We start from the raw sequence: 22,467 nt of genomic DNA, 5'->3' as shown, positions 1-22,467 counted from the left end.
TTGCAGTTGCTTGTCATCAGAGTTACTTTCTCCAACTTATGAAACATCTATAGATGCTCTTGTGAGCAATTGGAATATATTATTCCAGTAATTCAACAACTGCTCTCTGCCAATTTCCAGGGCTGGTATGGGCAGGATATTACAAGGCAAAGATGAAGAAGCATTACTTTCCTAATGACTTACTGATGTGTCAGTATCTTATTCTTCCTCTTTGTGGCCCTTCGCCTGGCTGATTCAGTCATCAACCTGTTTGTTCGCTTACACCACCAAGGAATGTAAATTCTTGTGAGACATCTCACAATACCATCTACTATTCCTTGGTAGTGAAGTGAACAACCAGTACACCTAATCCACTCCAAGTCAATGGTGCTCTTAACGGCAGCTGTGATATGCTGCAACATGAATTGAATTGGCCACCATCATAGATTATATTGGAGTTACAGCATACCAACAGTCTCCACACCAACGTCTCAGAAATATATGAAGACAGTGGCACTCGTGGTCACTAAATGTTCATGATTACTGTCTTGTGAATCATTGTCTATGACTGTATTATTGTCACTATCAACTTCATCTGATTCAGGAATCATTATTTCATCGCCACTATCATCATCAGCACAAATCTCATTCACAACACTTTCCAGCTGGTCTGTAGGCACACTCCGACATTTGCTGCAAGAAGCCATGGTGAAACTGAATGAATGTGAAATATTTTCCGACCTATTCCTTCTCGGAGGGTTCTGGCAGTAATATAGACCCCCACAAAGTCAACAAGGGTTGTATACAACCATGCACAAAAACTATCATAAATATGTCTTTGGTTGATGAGTGCCAAGACAGCAAAGAAGGGAAGAGTGTATCAAAGCGCTAAAACAAGCCAACGCCAGGGAATGGCTGGCATCATCCGGGCGTGATAACATGCCCACGCCAGTCAAAGAGTTAAGATATTAAGTCACAAACCACCCTGTTTACACATTTTTAGTTAATTACAATATCTGTATGTGATATAAACACAAAAGACGTGAGCATTCAAATACTGTAAAAATAATTAGTATCTGACACAAAATTTTGTACTGACCCTAACTCTAACTCTATGTTGACGAGTATTTCTTGGAAAATTTTATGCCAAAAAAACTTGTACCATAAGTTAGGCAGTTTTCCAGATAAGTAAACAAAATGTACTTTAAGCTATCCACAGACAGTAACTGAGTGAATGTACCAAAGTATTAAGCTATGTAAAATATTTTCTGAGTTGTTTGAAGTGCTTATCATGTAGACATGAGGGCAAGGAAAAATAATTGAACATTCTCCATATCTTCAGTAGTACCTCAACCAAGAATCTCAAGATGTCCCATGCTTACATATCCTCTTGTACTTGCAACTGTCAGCTCAGTCACAAATTGGAAGAGCTCTGAACACACATGCTGAGCGCTTATGTCTCAGAACTATGTAAATTAGCTGTTCAGACATACAGCTCTCAGATCCTGGAATGTGGACTTTCCTCTCCTAACATCGGAGTGACAAAAAGCATGGTTTACTGACACCTCTATGGAATCCCAGGTATAAACAGCTTGGGAAAGAAACCTGTGATTACAGTTCATGCAAGAAGTTGTGGAAAAGAAGTAACTGGTAGCTAGTAATAACTCGTTATATTGAAAGTGTGCGAAAAATGCTGGTTCTATATAAGATTTTTCTGTTCATGTAACAATAAGAGACTCAGAGTGCTGATGCTGTTGTTACTATGACATTATTGTTATAATCCCTACTCATTCTACTGTGGCTCCATTTTATCCTCATCCAAAATTATAGATGCATTCCTCATCTGCCATCTCCATTTATCCCTTTAAAGATATCAAGTGCAGAGTACAAATAATGAAGCATGAGTGCACAAGCAGAAGAAGAAAAATTTACAGGCCAAACCAAACAACCAAATTCCATGGCCTGTACTCCGCAAGCAAACTATACTGACTGAGCGACTGCCACTTCTTGGCGAAGTTAGTGCCAAATTTAGCAGATAAAGGGTGCCGCGTGGTCAGTGCAATGGATCCCTACAGACGTTAATCTTGGTTCCTCTTTCCTTGAAACAGCAACTCTATTATCCTCAAAATGCTGAGTGAACCCCTATAATTTACAGACCTAAAATTATAATACACTAAATTACTATCTTGAAATTAAAAGTGAAGTGAAGTGAAGTGAAGTGAAGTTAGTTCAAGAGATATATGTACATACCATATGAACACATACCTTCAGTTCCTGTACCTGACTTGCAATGTGCCACATCAGGGTCTCATTCAGGAGCTTCATATCATACGGCCCAATCAGTTCAGCTAATGCTCGCAACTCATTGATGTTTGAAAATTCCTCAGCATTAAATGGGATGGCTCCCTCAGCTGTGAGACTAACAAAAGCTCTCTGGTTATTGGAGAAACAGATGTTCCCAGCACTCACACGACGCAGCAACACTTCTGAATACCTGAAGAGAAAGTCCTGTATCAATGGATACAAATTTAATAAAGAAACCCTTACTAATATCTACCTAGAGTTCCAAGCAAAGAGACAGAAGAAATACCACAAACAAAGAACAAACTCCATGGCTTGAGTCTGCAAGCGAACTATACTGACTGAGCGACTGCTGCTTGTCAGCGCAGTTAATGCCAACTTTAGTGGATAGACGGTGTCACGTGGTCAATGCAATGAATCACCATGGCCGTTAATTACTGTTCTCTAGACCAGAGGCACTATTTCTTTGAAATGGCACCTCAATTATCTTCACGAGACTGAGTGAACCCCGTTCCAGAACCACTGCTTCTCAGAAAATCTGGTAGCACCAGGGAATCGAACCCGAACCTCTGGATCTGTAGGCAGTAACTCTGACCACTAGACCACAGAGGTGGTCAGAAGAAAAACCACACAGACATAAAGAAAAATAACAGCATAAACCTCCACTATTAGTTATAATAAATGCTGAAAGAATTGGCATGTGCCTCAAAATAAAATAAGTCAATATATTCATTACACGTATATGAGATACTGCAGCCAACATGAAGCCTGTCTTACTTCCAACCTCATCTTCACATGGTAGAACTTGCATTTACAATCAAGGCTCTGGTAAATGAATCATGGTGGTACAGCTATTACACCTGGTATAGAGGAAATGACACTACTTAAATTTATTTTAAGTTTGTGTAAGTAGTTGTGGTCGAACCTGCTCAGTGTATTAACAATCATAAATAACCAGTGAAGTTCAATTAACTCTAAGCCCATCAACCAACATGAGAAAAAAATTATGAGGTGCTATCAGAAAGTTCATGGACTAGGCCAAAAAAGAAATGCTGGCTTAATTTACTCAATTTTTGCTGCCATCTCCTTCAAAATAGTCTTCGGAGCATATCCCATCATTTCTTCCACGCTTCAAAAGCATGGTGGAAGTTGTTTTCCTTAACGCTGTCAAGGACCTCTTATGATTCCCTTTGGATGTCACTGTTTCAAAACGTCCCTTCAGTGTAATTTTCAATTTGGGAAACAAAGCGAAATCACAGAGCGCTAAGTCTGGTGAGTAAGGAGGATGGGAAACCATGTTGTTGTTAGTCACAAACTCTGTGGTTTTCAGGGACATGTGGGGGTGGGCATGTTGTCATGTGAAGGAGCAATGTGGAGCATGTTCACATTTTCTGTTAAGATCTCCTGGCAAACTCAATAACTGATCCCACTGGTGTCTGTGAGCTCATGGATTGTTCAGCGACAGTCTTCATTAATGAGTTCTCAAACCTTTTCAACATTTTCTGTCACTTTGTTGGTGCTTGGTCGCCCTCAACATTTTTCATCTTCAACTGACACTCGATCAGCCTTGAAATGTGAATGTCATTCAAAAACTGTTGTCCAGCTTAAGGAATGTTCTCCATAAGCCTCATGAAGTATTTCAAGGGTTTTGGTAGTATACTTACCGAACTTAAAGCAAAATTAGATGTGACACATTGCTCAATTTTGCCATTCATCGCAGACAAAAAGAAACGCAAAGTCGTAAAAGCACTCAAGAAAAAACAATGCATGTTCACAGTGCAGTGCCACGTGGCAAATTGATGCAATAGGGCTGCATAAGTGTGACCTTGGCCTCCCTGCTCATCTTCCTTCACCAAGGCAGTTACAACAGTAACAGTTCAGGAAGATTTTATGATTTTAACTATAGCTATATCACTTTTAGTGGTTCACATTAAAGAAAACTTCAAATGCTTGGTTTCAGACAGCGCACTTCAACAGTCTCGGTCTTAATTGAATTGAATTTATTTACATTCTATAAATCCTAAGCAGGTTAGTACCTTTGGATACAGAACAAGTCAAAATGTTACATACATAAGTACAGGCAATTTTAGCTTAAAAATTAATATAACTTAATTTTACATCATTCTCTATTTACATTGAAGTATTCATCTAAAGAGTAGAAGGAATGAGCATGTAGATAATTCTTTAACTCTGATTTAAACTTTTTAGTATCATTGCCCAAGTTTTTAATACTTTGTGGCAGATTGTTGAACACTTTTATGCCAGTAAAGTAGACTCCTTTTTGATATACTGATAAAGTTGATGAGGGTAGGTGGAAGTTGTATTTTTGTCTAGTATTCATGTTATAGACATCAGAATTTAATTTGAATTTATCTTTGTTGTAAACAACAAATAGGAGAAGCGATAATATGTATTGCGATTGAAGCGGTAGATTTTTTAATTTCTTAAATAATTCTCTACATGAATCTCTACTTCTACATCCTGTAATGATTCTTATTATATTCTTTTGTATTTTAAAAATTATTACACTATGTGAAGAGTTCCCCCAAAATATTAATCCATAGTTCATAATAGAATGAAAGTAGGCATGGTAAACCATCTTCAATGTTTCCTGTGACATAAAAGGCTTAATTGATCTCATCGCATAGCAAGCTGCATTTAATTTAGGTATAATTTGTTCAATATGTATTTTCCAAGACAGTGTACTGTCTACATGTATTCCAAGGAATTTTGTATCAAGTACTTTACAGATTAATTTGTTGGCATAACTGATGTCCAGATCAATTTGGTGGTTGTTTTTAGTTGTGAATGATATGTAATGGGTTTTATCAAAATTTAATGAGAGTAAATTGGCTTCGAACCATCTGTTTAAGGCTTCAAATACAATATTTATGTCATTTTTAAAGTTTTCAAATTTAGAGTTCTTAAATATTATACTAGTGTCATCTGCATATAGAATTGGTTTAGATTTATTGTTGATGGTTTTAGATAGATCATTTATGTAGAGAAGAAAAAGTAAGGGACCTAAAATTGATCCTTGTGGAACACCGTGCTTTATAATTCCCCAGTTTGAAAATGCATTATGACTGGAGTTTTTATTATTTATTTCAACTCTTTGATACCTGTTTTTGAGGTATGATTTGATCCATTCATTAGCTTTGCCAGTTATTCCATAGAAATTTAATTTCGATAGTAAGATATCATGATTAACACAATCGAAAGCTTTTGCTAGATCACAGAAAATCCCTCCCACAATTAATCTGTCATTGAGAGCACTTAAAATATCGTTAGTTAGTTCATAGGTTGCTTTTTCTGTTGTTAGGTCTTTCCTAAATCCAAATTGCTCTTTGACTAATATGTTGTTAGAATTTAAGTGTTCAAGTAGTCTATTATACATAACTTTTTCAAAGACTTTTGAGAATGAAGTCAATATGGATATTGGTCTGTAATTAGAGATGCATTTTCTCTCTCCTTTTTTAAAAAGTGGTTTCATTACAGCGTATTTTAAGCGTTGAGGAAAAGTACCTGATGATAAAGATTTATTACATAGATGATTCAAGGGTGAACTGATGTAAACAGAGCTTGCTTTAAGTAATTTGGTAGAGATTTCATCATATCCATGTGAATTTTTGGGCTTAAGGGATTTAATAATGTTTTCAATTTCCTTCCTTGTTGAGAATTTGAGATTGATATTTGGAAATGAATTGTTAAAGGCACGAGACAGATAGTATATTGGATTATTATTATTATTATTATTATTATTATTATTATTATTATTATTATTAGTATTGTTGTTATTGGAATATGTTTTCTCAGCTAATGAAAGGAAATATTCATTAAATGCACTTGCGATAGCTTGTGGATTGTTAGTGGACTTCCCTTCAATATTCAAACTTTGTACGTCTTCATTAACAGATTTCTTTCCTGATTCAACTTTCACAATATCCCAGGTGGTTTTAATTTTATTGTTTGATTTTAGAATTTGGCTGTTATAGTTATTCTGTTTGGCTTCTTTAATGACTTTTGACAAAATTTTACAGTACATTTTGTAGTGACTTTTTAGTCTTGGATCATTACTGTCCCTACTGGCCAAATATAGTTGTCTTTTGTGTTTACATGAAGTTTTTATTCCAATTGTTATCCAGGTGGATTTGTTTTTATTTTCATTTTTGACTATTTTTAAGGGAAAGCTTGAATAAAAGATCCTCAAGTATGTGTTCAGAAAGCAATTAAATTTAGAATCAATATTATTGCTGTCAAATACATTGTCCCATGATTCATTACTTAATTTTGTGACAAAATCTGCCATCGTATGCTTGTTGATTTTCCTTACTGTTTGATATTGTTGATTACTGGGCTGAAGGTCAATATTATTTATTTCTATGAGTTGAGCATCATGATCGGATAAGCCATTTATAAAGGGTCCTACAGTATAGTCTCTTAATTTTGAGTTATCAATGAATATATTATCTATCGCTGAACTAGAATTATTTTGAACTCTTGTGGGAAAGTTAACAGTACTGGAGAGATTGTAAGATGATAACAAAGAGTCTAAATTTAGTTTCCTATTACTGTCGATGAGATAGTTTATATTTATATCACCACAAATTATAAATTCAACTTTTGAACTATGCAGTACATTTAGGATGGTTTCTAATCTATTTATAAAGTGATCGAAGTTTCCAGATGGGGCTCTATATAAAGTCAGTATACAAATATTAGAAAAAGGAGAGTCTAACTTTAGAGCACATGCTTCCAGATCCTGGTCTTTGCAATAATCTTCTAAATTTATTTTAGTAAATTTTAGGTTTTCATGTACAAAAATACTCACTCCTCCTTTCTCCAGTGTTTTCCTACAGTATCTAGCACCTAAATTATAATTTTCTAAGTGAAGATGTTCTAATTCCAGCTGTTTCATGTGATGTTCAGTAAGGCACAGTATGTGTGGAAGATTTGAATTCATGGAGCTTATTAGTTCATTTGTTTTGTTTCTCAATCCTCTTATATTCTGATGGAATATTCTTAGTACTTTATTATTCACTGAATTTAGTAGACTGCAATTACCTTTTCCGATTTCTATTGGTTCACTAACATTATTGTCTGAAAGATTAGTTTCTTTTGCAATTTCTTTTACTTGATAAACTTTACTTGCACTCTTTATCCTAAATGCATTCAGCAATATTACAATATTTCACTATTATCTAAAACAGCGTTGGCCAACCTAACACATCTCAAGGGCCAAATTTAGTTTATAGAACACCATCAGGGGCCAGATACAGTGTTTCTTTCAGAAGAGTGGTCAGGGAGTATTGCCCCCCAAACTGAATCAGTCACAACCAGTGTAAAAACAAGTGCATTTACTGTTATGGCGCAAGGGTTATGTACAAGTATATATGTTTTTTTTTTGGGGGGGGGTAAATTTGGAATAAGTGTATCTAGACTTTAAGATTAAGAAACAGAAATGATGAAACATACCAGGAAGCTTGGGTTTGCAAAGAAGTGAAACAGGCAATAGCTTAGTAATCAGAATGTTAGCGCGACAGCATAATAACGCTGACACTGAGGAAGAAGCTATATGAAGTAGGTCATAAAAACTATGACGTGAGGAAAACGCTGAGTCGGAGAGGGCGGTAGACCTGAAAGAGCCAACCCCCTTATGATAAACAGCCAATGAGTGGGGCACACCGACCCAAAATCATGTCAGGATGGGCGGGCCAATACACCCGGGAACCCAGTGAGTCAGCAAAAAGGGGGTACATAAACTCTAGAGAAATCAATCAAAAAACTTTTTTTAATATTATTAATTGTCAAGGAGTCAGCCATCGGCTATCGCCGAGAGAGTGATGGCAATGAGTAGGAGTCGGTTGGTAATGGCGAGCGTCTGTTTCCTCAGCTCAAGTAAGTGAACCAACTTCATATAGCCATGAACATTAAGTGTGATAATATTAAAGTGCAAACCCCAGGGAGAGGAAGTGAAGACTAGATGGACTAGGTACAGAGAAAGAGAGAGAGGGATAGGATACCCAACAACCGGGTGACAGGATGGAACTAATATGTATACGACAGGATAGTAACCCAATGCAATGTGAAACGACAAACGTCAGCAAAGTGTATATATTATGTATATAGCGACATAGGTGAACAGAGTAGGATAGAAATGCGCTGTGATGTTAATTGAACTTAGCCTCCCCTCAAGTGTTACCCTCCTCTCTGAATGTTCCAGCATCTCCCGAATCCTATAGGAGAATTGCAAACTCAGGCCAAGGCGGCAGCTACTAAGACTTAACGAGATAGTGACAGTGGTGAGACAACCGTAAAAGAACAATTTGGTTTTAGAGAAAAGTTATCTACCGAAATTGCAACATACACACTTCTAAACAACATACTGTCATCTTTAGATAAAAAAAATTATGTAGGCGGACTATTCTGCGACTTGCAAAAGGCCTTCGACTGTGTTAATCATAACATACTTTTGGCAAAAATGGAATTTTATGGGATCTCAGGCATAGTAATTAAATTAATGAGATCATATTTAGAAAACAGACATCAGAGAGTATCAGTGAAAGATATTAAGCTTAATAAAGTATCTTCCAAATGGGAGCCTGTCAAACATGGAGTTCCACAGGGCTCTATATTGGGTCCATTACTATTTCTCATTTACATAAATGATTTTCCACTAACCATAAACAAAATGGCTAATCCAATATTATTTGCAGATGATACCAGCATCATTATATCAAGCACTAATCCTGAGGAATTTAAAAGTAATGTCAGTTCAGTCTTGAATGAGACAATTAATTGGTTCAATAGCAACTTTTTAACACTGAATTGTGAAAAATCACACTTCTTGCAATTCTTATTAAAAAAACATAAAGAAATAAAAATGCAAATAATATCTTCTAACTCAGTGATTACCAATATTAATTGTACTAAATTCCTGGGTTTAAATGTTGATAGTACAATGTCATGGAAGGATCATATCGCTGAACTGTCATCAAGACTAAATAAGGCTTGTTATGCAATAAGGGCAATAAAACCATTTATGTCTTTAGACTTAATGAAGTCGATCTATCATTCCTATGCACACTCTATTCTATCTTACGGTATTGTCTTCTGGGGTAATTCTTATCTCAGTGACAGTATTTTTAAAATTCAAAAAAGAATAATAAGAGTTATTACTAGCTCAGGTAGATACGACTCATGCCGTGAATTATTTAAAAAATTACAAATATTGCCACTTCAGTCTCAATACATATTCTCACTACTTGTCTTTGTCATCAAGAACAGAAGTTGCTTTATATCTAATTCTGATATTCATGATATTAATACTCGTTACAACCACAATTTACACTTGCCTTCTACAAATCTGTCATCTGTACAGAAAGGAGTACTCTTTTCTGGAAGTAAGATTTATAACCACTTACCACTAAATATTAAAATGCTATCTAAAGATATTAAGCATTTCAAATCGTCATTAAAAACCTACCTTACAGAACATGCATTCTATAGTATTGATGAATATTACCAATTAACTTCCTAATGAATATGGTTCTTTTTATATTTCTTGCCCTTTGTACATTTAGATTAGTTGTAGGAGGTCTTCCCACTGTAAGTTCAATTCATTCATGTTTCATTGTCTTCATTATTATATGGTGTATTTGTTCAAACTGTGTTTTGTGACACTGTTGTGCAATACTGTGTTTTGCTTTGTGTCTTTGATCAAAATGTGTTTTGTGACACTGCTGTTATGCAATACTGCATTTTTACTTTATGTCCTTATTGTGGTCTTTATGAATGTACGTATATATCATTATTTTATGTTTATATTATATTTGTATCTTGACAGGTTCTATATCCCATAGGTTGGTTTGACCTTGTATGGGTTAACAGAATGCAAATAAATGAATGAATGAATGAATGAATGAATGAACCAATCCACCCGTCTCAGAAGAATAATAACAAGATGGTAGCAGCACGATGCCTTGGTGGCAGAGGCGGGACAACTCCACGCCCCCCTGTCACCACGGCGTAACATTTACACCTATGTATTTAAATTTTACGTTGCACCAATAATATTAAGCCGATATTGAAAATTTCACCAATCGATTTTATTGCCTTCTATCACTTCTACCCCCAGAGCATTTTTTCTTAAAGAAACACTGGCCAGATCATGCCTTATGTTTAGTTTTATATATGCCGGGGAAAAATGCAATTATCATTTAAGAAAGAAAAATAAAATGCCTTGAAATTTGCAATTACTTACCATAAAAGAGCACAAATTCCGCTTTCAGCAGGGATGAGCACAAAAGACTTTCAATCATAGTTTTTATGGTCTAATGATTATACCTAAATCCTCATATACACACTGTTTTAATGAGAGCACTGTGGTTTCATAAAACTGGAAACCAATGATATAAAATCCACTTCTAATTGTGAGGTTGCCACTCGAAGAATATGTGATAACACGACATCTGAAAGTCTGTTCCTGTTCTTAGACTTTACATGCTTCAGTGATGAAAACGCTGTTTCGCATATGTAAGTACTTGCAAAAACAGAGCAAAGTTTGAGAGCCCAATTTCGCAACGGTGGGTAACTTTCTGGCGAAAGCAGTTTCCAAAAGTCAATTCCAGTAACCTGAGATGTGATTAAGGATGGGTCACATTGAAGTTCACAAAGCTCTAATCGCGGATGACCTGGCTGAGATTCTATATCACAATGTATAGGATTATTGAATAAAAAAATATCAGGTCGAAAGCTTTCAAAATTGTTAAATCGTCGGTTGAACTCTGAAGACAAAACTTCAATAATTTCAGTGTAGTCCCTAAACTCCAAGCCGTCTTGTGAGAGTTTCCGACAGAATGGGAAATGTAGAAGGTTATTTTTGTCCAATGCAGACTTAAATAAATGTAGCTTTTTACGGAAACTGTCAACAAAGCCAACCATCTGACATATTGTTTGCTTCTTGCCTTGCAATTGCAGATTCAGGACATTCAAGTGTTGAGTGATATCGGTGAGAAAGGCCAAGTTTCTCAAGAATTTGACGTCTTCGAGATCATTCTGCAGTTCAGCAGAATTCGTAATCTCTTCTCTTAGGAAAGTTGCTATTTCATGGCGGAGTTCAAAGAACCGTACCAGACATTTTCCATGGTTTAACCATCTTACTTCAGGGTGCAGAAGCAGGTCCCCATAAGCAGAATCCATTTCGTCCAAGAGGGTCAGAAATTTTCTGTGAGTGAGTGATCGATTTCCTCCTCTGATCAAATTAGTAATTTTTTGAGAGTAGCCATGGTGGTAGACAGTTTAATTGATTTGGCACATAGAGCCTCCTGATGTATAATACAATGCAAGGTAGGTACAGTAATTTGATTCTGTCTTAAAAATCCAACAAAACCGCTTATTGTCCCTGTCATTGATTTAGCGCCATCTGTTACTATGGAGGACAATTTTTCAAAACCACCGAATTCCTCCACTGCACTCTTAACAGCGTTAAAAATATCGACACCTCTAGTTGTGCTGTGTAAAGAGCACACTTTTAACAACTCTTCGAAAATTGTAAAATCTTCCTTAATTGCACGAACAAATATCAGTAACTGGTTAGTATCCAAAATATCTATGCTTTCGTCAAGAGCAATTGAGAAATAGGAACAATTAGCGATAATGTCTTTCACATTATTAGATATCTGGTTGCTATTATCTTCCAGCCTCCTAGTAACAGTCTGTTTTGAAAGGGGCACTGTTAAAATTTGTTTCCTACCTTATTCTCATTGAAAGCTTCTGCCATCTTTATCGCACAGTTCTTAATTAATTCACCATCACTTAACGCTTTTTTAGCTTTCATTAATTCATATGTCACAATATAAGAAGCCAGCAAAGCTTCTTCTTGTTGTTTTGTTTCATTGGTAAAAAGAGATTTCTGCTGGAAAAGTTTTTCCTTTAAGTGATCGCAGACTACTTTGCTTGATTCACAAGAGTGTTTTCCGAACTTCTGTTTATGATTTGTCATGTAATGCCTCTTTAGGTTGTACTCCTTTAAAGCTGCTAGCACTTGAAAACATACTAAACACTGTGGCTTGTGGTCTTTATTTAATACAAAAAAATAGTCATGTTCCCACTCAGATTTGAACACCCTATTTTCACTATCAACTTTTCTCAATTTACTATTTGACATGCTGTATCACTTACAATAACTTCAAACACAATTTTAATTGAAAAACAGTTCTACACTCACACTACATAATCACACTTCACTTTCTAAAATCGCACTAACTGGGAGACATTTCTGCTAAAACTGGCACTTAACAAAGTCCAGGATGCTGAGAGAAACGGTAAACATCCCATCCCTGTGAGCAAGCTGGGAATGTTTACTATTTTGAAGGTGTCATAAATCCTTCACCACTACCGTCTTCCCTTCAGTGTCATCTCCCTACAGAAGTAGGGTTGGGGGACTTGGCACTTCCATGACATTAACACAGTTATTAGAAAACAGTCTGAACTGTCCAGCTCGGTAAGAACGTATACAGTCAATTGCAAAATGCTGTAAGCTAATGAAACGTCCTATTAAAAACTGAATTCTATGCCAATAGAGCTGTGAAGTTAAGATTTTTTAAAATAAACCTGAGACTTGGCAGGGGGCTGGAGTAAATCAAGTCACGGCCGGATGCGGCCCATGGGCCGCCAATTGGCCATCGCTGATCTAAAAAGATGGCTAAAAACACATTTTGTCCAAGAAACACAAATGCCCTACTACTCTGATTTATCTAGCACAAAAATATTTTTCTTCATTATACTAAACTCACGTTACACATTTTAATCACTTGTCTGCAAGCAGCACACTGATTTTATGTGAATAAACGCCAGAAATTCATAGTGACACACCTCCAAAACAGAAGTATGTAACATAATTGGAAGTTCATCTTAGTAAGTTCTAGTAGTTTATTTTTTAATTCTATACTGCATAGCAAACTAAGCTGAAATGGATCCATCTCAATAAGGTAACCTACAATTCAACAACAAACTCTTTACAAGTATGTACAACCTGAAGACAATATAAAATGTTCAACACAAGAGGTGATTTTTGGTATCATTATATGTTTAATATAACAAAATAAGTTGTGCTTACAGTCATTCCCACTTTAACACATCCTGCCAGTTCACAATGTATTACCATATCTTGCTTACTTTTAAAAGAATTTCATTAACCTTATTCAGTGTGAGCTACAGGTACAACTACTATAAAATTATTGAATAATTATGATTAATAACTGAATACACAACAGGATAATTGTAAATTTAATACCAAATCATTAGCATTCCATAAATAACCTCTTGGCTAAGTTATTAAAATTTAGGGCCACGCCACAGCTTAAGTGGTTGGTCGCTGACTTCCCACAGCGGCGGCCTGGGTTCGATCCCGGGTCTGGTCAAGTGGGATTTGTGGTGGACAAAGTGGTGCTGGGCAGGTTTCCTCCAAGTACTTCGGTTTCCCCTGCCAATCTTCATTCCACCAACTGCTCCACAATCACCATCATCTATCATCTGGGGCTGGTACAATAGGCAAGAAGTGGCCGCAGTACAAGGGACTTAGTCCCACCCCACTAGCATTAAAAAATTATTATTACAATTTAAAATATTCCATGTATGATTAGGAAGATACTAAATAACGTGAACCTGCAAGGTTTGTAATCTTGATGATGTGTACATTTCGTTTACAGATGAAATTCTGAAATTCATGTAAACAGTATTTATAAATTCAATTCCTACTTTAGAGATAATGCTGAATCTCCATTACAAAAATCACAAATGCACTGTGTGTGCAAAACATGGTTTTTTTAATGCTCAAGGGGTGACATGTGCAGTGTCCACTGTGCTTTAAATGGTGAAATAAACAACCACAACAACAATGACAATGATTTACCACTGGGTGTACAAGGCTGCTACAGTTTTTTCTCCATGACTATCAACTGACTGAGTCTGCTGAAGTAAAGCGTTGTTGAACACTCTAGTGATGTCAATATGAACTGAAAATCACAAGACACAAATCAGTATGAACTATATTTTTATTCTGCAACTGGTCCATGGCCAGCCTTCAAAATTAAAGACTCTAATTTCCACCTACTGTGACAGGGAACACAATTTGTTGCAAACTCATTATGAGCTATAAATATGCTGTTGTTTACCTGGTAACATATATATGAAACAGAGATACAGATGCCTATAAAATTTACTCTACTATTTACCCCTTTTATCACTTTATCTACTAGTTCTGGAGGAAGGGAAATATACGTGTATGTGATTATTAAGCAGTGTAAGGAGAGAGATGCCTATCCTTATGGCTAGCAACAAATAATCAATACATTCAAGGGAAAGTCACCAATTACTGCCTGGTCTCTGAATACCATCCACATCTGTGCTGTGGGTAGTAGGTGCAGCAACTGCTTGGAAATATATGTAAGTGGGCTCCAGAAAGCCACTATCAGTCTGTGAACATTTGATACAATGTTTTGCCATGAAACACATTTACATTTCACTAAAAACTGAGAAGATTTCGAACAGTTGAATATACTGTATATTTTCCTTAAGAGTATGTACTCTGGTCACACCACTGAGAACAATTACTATACACATGTAAGACAATTTTTCGATATTAATCCTAATATGTAAACATGTTTTTTGCTGAAGTTAATCTCAGCCATAGCAAATATTCGGGACCTTTTATTTTTTTCTTGTCCACTTTATTATCATTTCTTCATACATTAATACTTCTTGCCATTAAGCATACAATAAGACAAGGAAAACTTAGAATTGAGATGCCTTGAAAACCTACATATGCAATATTTGGAACCCTGGTTTCTAATACTGCCAAAATGTATTTTTATTTACTATAAAAAACTGTAACAAAATCTCCTAAATTTGAAAACTCTGTACTTCTCAAATAAATATATGCACAAATATTAACCTTTTTCTGTTCTTCATTCTTTACTTAAGAATGAAAAACAAAAGGGAGACAGTATTGGGTAACTTTCCCTTATAGTCTGTAAGGAGTTGCTGGACTGCCCAACTACATATATTCCACTGGTGGAACACATTCATCTGCTGGCCTAGGTTACAGCTTTTCTCTTCAACTATTATTAAATGAAAAAATATGAGAAGGACCATACACTCACAGCCAGCCTCACATTTATCAGTACTGTGTATTAAAGAGATCTCCACCTTATCGTGGTGGTGGTGGTAGGGTTTGAGAGCTATGCCAGACAGGTCAAGGGGTAGGAGCCAGACAGAGAGGGATACCCTGGTCCTCCAGGTTGGGGGTTGGACGGGAGGCCAACAACCTCACACCGTAAAAAATAAATTGTTCAGAAATCCAAGGAAAGAGTAGCCGGATGGACCTATTCAAGACGACCTGGAAAATGTTTATAAAGGATTTGAGAATTCGATCTTGGAATGTATTATCTTTTTACAGAGCCGGAGCACTAAAAATGCTACTTGAACAACTAGATATCATTGCTATACAAGAACTGAGGTGGTCTGATAAAGGAGTCATGGAAAAGAGGGATCATGTTGTACTCCACAGATGTCAGAAGAAGTCACATGTTTGGAATACGTTTTATTGTTAATAAAGAAGGAAGCATCTTATTTTAGACTTCCATGCAAAATCTCACAGAACATGTAGGCTATGATTTAAGGGAAAGTTTTTTAACACCTTGAGCGTTACTTGAAGCGGAGCCATTTAAATCCCTAAGCGTGTGCGACGCAACATCTACGTCCGCTCAAACCCATGCTGTAAGCGTGCGCGCCACATATGTTGCATCCAAACTTTTCACTAAGAATTCTTAACGTTATACTCTGATGTATTTACTTCCAGTGAATGTATATGTGAGCTAATACTCACTTCTTTCATTCCTCGCTATCTGTTTGTGTGTGGTATTTTTTTACTCGCTTTGCTTCGGACAAATCATCTGGTGTCTGCTGCTTCCGAAATAACTGTTCCACTCACAATCCGATTTGTTTTCAGAGAGATAATTTGTTAGCTAACTTTCACTGAGTGCTGGTTATCTGTGTTTGTGTGTCTGTATTTTTTTTACTGGCTACAAAGCAGCTGTGTCTGATTTACAATGTTACGAACCTAGGGGTCAAAGTTGCCTGACGCCTGTGTCAACATTTATGAATTTATTTATTTTCTACCTTGTGACACTCTAGCGGAGCCCCATGGCATCTTGGTCACATAACTTGTCTGGCGGGACAGTTTCTTGCCCCTGACACAAAAAATCACGCTTTCAAAAGTGGGTTCCCACAACTTTGAATGAAATTAGGATATTCCTAGATTTGCTTATGCTGATGGGAATTCAGAAACCAAACCTCAGAATGTATTTTAGTAGGAAACAAGAGAAAAAGTGTGGTATGAAAAATTATTCAACCACTTAGTAAATACGGCAGTGTTGAATGTTTACATTCTGTACTGCAAGGCTGGTAACAAGAAAGATCATCTGTTATTCAGAACAGACTTAGTGAATAAGATCACAGCAAAGTCCCATGGACAGAATTTAGAAAAGCGCAAAGGGCATCCTTCAGATACTCACATGGAATGAACAAGATTGAGGGGCCAGCATTTCATTCAAGAAAATCCCAAAACCAAAACTTACAAAGTTGGAAGAAGTAGGTGTGTGGTGTGTACAAAAAAAGGGAAAGAGAAAAGAAACCAGATACAGGTGTAAAAACTGCCCAGGGACACCGTCTCTCTGCCTAGACCCCTGTTTTGAGCAATACCACACCAAGCTAAACTACTAGACACTAGTTATGGAGAGCTGGGAAAAAGAAATAGCTTGACAAAATGTAAGTACACATTAATAATAATGAACTGTAAACAATTCTAAATATAATATAATTTTTTTGAATTTTTCAAATAGCGATTTCATTATTAAAAATATTTAGGAAAATGTCTGCACAAAACCTTCAATGCTTGCAAAAACAGAGCACCGGGAGGGATTTAAGTACCCCCGCTTAAATTCATGCTAGATGCACGTAACTGAGCGGACACATATGGTGTGTCGCACACGCTTGAGGGGGTTAACTGTAGCCTTATTTGTGTACATGCCCCAACTGAAGATAAAAGTGATGAGGAGAAAGACTCCTTTTATGATGAATCGGATGAAATATATGGCGAATGCCCAAAAAGGGATTGTAAAATGATCATAGGGGACATGAATGCTAAAGTGGGGAATGAGGATGTATATAGATCGGTTATTGGAAAACACAGCCTACATAACAAGTGGGATAACATAATGGGATGAGATTAATATATTTTGCTTCCACAAGAAACATGGTAGTAGATAGTACAATGTTTAATCACAAGGATATACATAAACAAACCTGGAAATCCACTGATGGAAATGTGTTTAACCAAACTGATCACATCCTAATAGATGTAAGACATTGTTCAGACTTGATGGATGTCAGGAACTACAGGGGGGCCAACATTGACTCTGATCATTGCTTAATAATATCAAAAATTAGAAGTCAAATATCTAATGCAAGGAAGATACATGGATCCCAGGCTAAGAAATTGAATTGTGGAAAATTAGTGGAACAAGGAGTTGGCAACCAGATATACTGGATTAATTAGTGAATGCCTGGCAGGTATATCTGATAGTGAGGATGTCAGTGAAGCCAGCAGGGACCTCAGAGATGTTATTATAAAGGTTGCTGGTGCAGTCTTAGGAAGAATGGAAAGGATAAAGTATAAGAATTGGTTTGATGGAGAGTGTGAGCAAGTGACAAATGAAAAAAAAAAAACAAGGCATATAAGAGAATGCAGCAAAGAAACCATACTCGAGGGGCCGTGGAAGTATACCATGAGTGAGAAGAAAAAAGATTGCATAAAAAGAAGAAAAGGGAATATGATAAACCAGAACTGATTGAACTGGAGCATTTAAGAAGTTCAAACGAAATTAGAGTGTTTTATCAATAACCAAACAAGAGTCGAAAGGACTTTCAACCTAGAACAACCGTATGTAGAGATAAAGAAGGCATGATATTGAGTAGCAATGAAGCAATATTGGAAAGATGGTTGCAATAATTAGAGGAATTATTAAATGGTAACGCCTTTGAACAAGCGGAAGGTATGACCATAGACTGGGATCAAGGAAATTTTGAGGCTGAAGAGCCAGCGCCGACCATAAAAGAAGTAGAACAAGCTATCAAAAAATTGAAAAATAATAAAGCTCCAGGAATGGATCTCATCACGTCAGAATCAGTGAAATTTGCAGGCACAGAATATGCTAAGCACTTACATCAGCTAACAGTTGAGATATGGATAACTGAAATAATCCCAGAGGAATGGAACCTAAGTATTTTATGCCCTATCCATAAGAAAGGTGATGTCCTGGTATGCTCTAACTATAGAGGAATTAATCTCTTGTGCATAGCATATAAAATATTTTCCAACATTCTGTTTAACAGACTCTCTCCCTTTGTGGAAGGCATAATTGGGGATTACCAATGTTGGTTCCATCAAGGAAGATCAACTAACAATCAGATTTTCACTATTCGCCAGGTCCGTGAAAAGTGTAACGAATTCCAAATTGAAACACATCATCTTTTCATTGGCTTCCAATCAGCCTATGACTCCATAGATAGAGATAGTCTTTTTCTGGCAATGGAAGAGATGCACATTCCACGGAAGTTAATCGCCTTAGTCAGAGCCACTATGAGAAAGACCCAATGCCAAATTAAGATTCATAATATTGTAACGTGTTTCGTCACTGAATACGCCGTAGAGATTGTTAATTGGTTTATTCAACAACCTACAAGTAACGGCTACAATTATTTATCACACAGTTGCGGGGTTTCACACTTTATAACTTTAATCGCAATAATCTGTTTACACTGTTGCGGGGTTTCATAATTTATAACCCTATTCGCAAATCAATTCACTCTGTCTTCAGTAGTCTACACGTTTACAGTATGGGAGCTATGTAAGCGTCCCTGTATCACACACTCCCAAATACACACATGTCCAGTACTTCTTTCCGCGATGGCTGCTATATTCCAACTCAACTCGCAGGTTGCTGCCTTGAGAACTGTTGATAACACACTGGCTCTCGCTTGCTGCTCAGCCGGCTTTTATTCCTTTCACTGTTACCTGTTGCCTGCGTCAACAGTGTCGTTGCGTGTTGCGTCACAGTAGGAATCGGTGCCACGTCACTGTGTTTGCGTATAGCCTAGCAACGCTGTTATCTCACGCCGTCTTACGTCACCGTGCGTAGGGGGGGATGGAGCGCTGACTCATCCGCCACGTCACTGTGGGGGGGGGGGGGAGTTCTCCATTGTAACATGTCACAATATGTTGTCCAGTTCTATAATAACTAGAAATGGAGTTCGACAAGGGGATTCCCTAGCCTGCCTTTTGTTCAACATAGCATTAGACAAGGTAGTTAGAGATGCAGGCATCAACACAAGGGGAACTATATTCTATAAGTCAGTTCAAATTTTGGCATTTGCAGATGATATTGATATAATCGGTAGAACACAAAAACTATGAAAGAAGCTTTTCTTAATTTGGAAAGAGCAGCAAAAAAGATGAATCTACAAATTAACCAAAATAAAACAAAGTACATGCCAGTAACCAAGAAAGAATGTGCTAATGGACCTGCACATATTGAAATTGGCTCATATAAATTTGAGGTTGTATGTAGTTTTACTTACCTTGGATCAGGCTGAGCCATAGCTCAAGCGGTTAGTCACTGGCTTCCCACAGCAGCGGCCCGAGTTCGATCCCAGGTCTGGTCAATTGGGATTTGTGGTGGACAAAGTGGCGCTGGGGTAGGTCTTCTCCAAGTACTTCGGTTTCCCCTGCCAATCTTCATTCCACCAACTGCTCCACAATCACCATCACCTGTCATTTGGGGCTGGTACAATAGGCCAGAAGTGGCCGCGGTACAAGAGACTTAGTTCCACCCCACGAGCAATAAAAAAAATTAATACCTTGGATCAGAAGTTAACTGTAAAAATAACATCAGCGATGAAATAAAAAAGCGTGTACTTGCAGCATATAAATGTCTCCATGGCCTTAGGAAACACCTAAAATCCCAGGTAATACACCGGAAAACCAAAACTATGGTGTATAAAGTACTCATATAAGATCAGTGCAATTTTATGCCTCTGAGACCTGGCCACTGTCAAGATCGGATGAAAGACTGTTAAGTATATTTGAAAGGAGGATCATGAGTTACGAGCGTAAGTCAATAATTATCCGCAACGTAGCTATAAATTTTATATCAATACAAATAGAAAACTTACATTAACATCATTTTTCAGCATAGTCCCCTTGCCTTTCAACGCACTTGCTCCATCATTGCACAAGCTTCCTGATGTCCTCAGAAAAGAAGGTTTTCGGCTGAGCAGCGAGCCACGCATGCGCCGCTTCCTTCACTTCTTGGTCGGAGGTGAATTGACGGCCCCTTAATGCCTCTTTGAGTGGACCAAACAAGTGGTAATCAGAAGGGGCGAGATCAGGACTATACGGAGGATGAGCCATTACATCAAACTTGAGTTTCTGAAGGGTTTCAGCAGTGTGGGCAGCAGTATGTGGACAGGCATTGTCGTGCAACAACACAACACCTTTCAACAGTAGTCCTCGGCGTTTGTTTCAAATTGCAGGCTTTAGCCTGTCAGTAACGAGCACTGTTTATTGTTGTGCCCCTCTCCTGATAATGTTCCAGTACTGGGCCTTGTGAGTCCCAAAAAACTGTAAGCTTGTTTTCCTGCAGATGGTTGGCTTTTGAACTTCTTCTTGCTGGGCAATTGTGGATGTTTCCATTCTATACTCTGCCGTTTACTCTCCAGCTCGCAATGATGGATCCATGTTTCGTTACCAGTGATGATTCTGTCTAAGATGATGTCACGTTCGTTACCATAGCGATCCAAATGTTGTTGGCAGATGTCCAAGTGCGTTTGTTTATGAAACACTGTGAGTTGTTTTGGGACCCATCTTGCAAAGACTTTATGAAACCTAAGTCTGTTGTGGATGAAGTCGTAGGCAGAACCATAACTAATTTGCAAACAATTTGTCACTTCATCAATATTCACTCGTCTGTCTAACAGAACCATGTCACGTGCATGCTCAATGTTGTCCTCATTTGTGGCTGTGGATGGTTGTCTGGCTCCTTCCTCATGCGTAACACTTGTGCGACCGGTTTTGAATTTTTCAAACCATTCGTAGATACTCCGTTGTGGCAAAACATTGTTCCCATATTTTGCTGAAAGTCTTTGATGGATTGCAGCCCCTGATACACCTTCCGACCACAAAAACCGGATCACTGAACGTTGCTCTTCTTTGGCGCAAACAGAAAGCGGAGCAGCCATGATTAATGGCAAGGCAGCGACGATGGAACTGAGCTAGCAACATCAAACCTGCGCAGAAATAATGCTGCACAAAATGACAGTGTTGCCAACAGAAACACAAATACAACTGCATTGCGGATAATTATTGACTTCTCCTCGCATATCTTTGGACCAGTGGAAGAAAATGCAATATGGAGGAAGAGGTATAACCATGAGCTATACAAACTATTTAATGAACCAGACATTATTGGATTTATAAAGGCGAAAAGGCTTGAATGGGCTGGATACATAATACATGTCAATGAGAATAGAACGATTAAGAAAATACTTAATACTAAACCAGAAGGAAATAGGAAACTGGGAAGACCAAGATTGAGATGGGAAGAATGTGTGCGGCAGAACATGAGAATTTTAGGTGTAAAGAACTGGAGGAATATAGCATCGAATGGAGAAGAATGGCGAGCAATCCTGAGGAAGGCCAGGGCTCACAAAGGGCTGTCGTGCCAGTAATGATGATGATGATGATGTATTAAAGAGGCATAAAAGATGTAAGAACAATATAAGTGGCAATCCTACTTCCTGTACTGGCACACTAATTGACACAAGTAAGGAGGTTGGTCTAGAAGTAAACACAGAGAAAAATAAGTATATGTTGCTGTCTCATCACCAAAATGTATGGCAAAATCATGACATAACAATAGAAAACAGATGTTTTGAAAATGTGGCACAGTTTAGATATTTGGGAATGATGATAAAAATCAACACCTGATTCAGGAGGAAATTAAGAGGAGATTGAACTAGGGTAATGCTTGTTACCATTCAGTCCAGAACCTTGTCTTCTCGTCTGCT

At 37.3% G+C, this 22,467-nt stretch overlaps 1 protein-coding gene across 4 annotated transcripts in view; it reads right to left on the bottom strand.

Moving 5' to 3' along the window:
* LOC111861252 (membrane-associated protein Hem) overlaps positions 1-22,467 on the bottom strand; it is a 46,820-nt gene that overhangs the window by 7,282 nt on the left and 17,071 nt on the right. Inside the window, exons 3-4 of one of the 4 annotated variants that reach the window (XM_023845667.2) lie at positions 14,195-14,297; positions 2,245-2,473 (exon numbers count right to left, since the gene is read on the bottom strand). In XM_023845667.2, coding sequence (XP_023701435.2) covers positions 2,245-2,473; positions 14,195-14,297 — 332 coding nt within the window. Of the gene's footprint in view, positions 1-2,244; positions 2,474-14,194; positions 14,298-20,110; positions 20,150-20,251; positions 20,277-20,514; positions 21,688-22,467 lie in introns of those variants that run through there. The other 3 variants (XR_004512660.1, XR_004512661.1, XM_023845666.2) reach the window with 3 other exon arrangements.

Source organism: Cryptotermes secundus, unplaced genomic scaffold (genome assembly GCF_002891405.2).
Source record: "Cryptotermes secundus unplaced genomic scaffold, Csec_1.0 scaffold25, whole genome shotgun sequence".
Lineage (NCBI taxonomy): Eukaryota > Metazoa > Arthropoda > Insecta > Blattodea > Kalotermitidae > Cryptotermes > Cryptotermes secundus.
The sequence above is the reverse complement of the archived record's forward strand: the minus strand, read 5'-3'. Positions and strand labels throughout refer to the sequence as shown.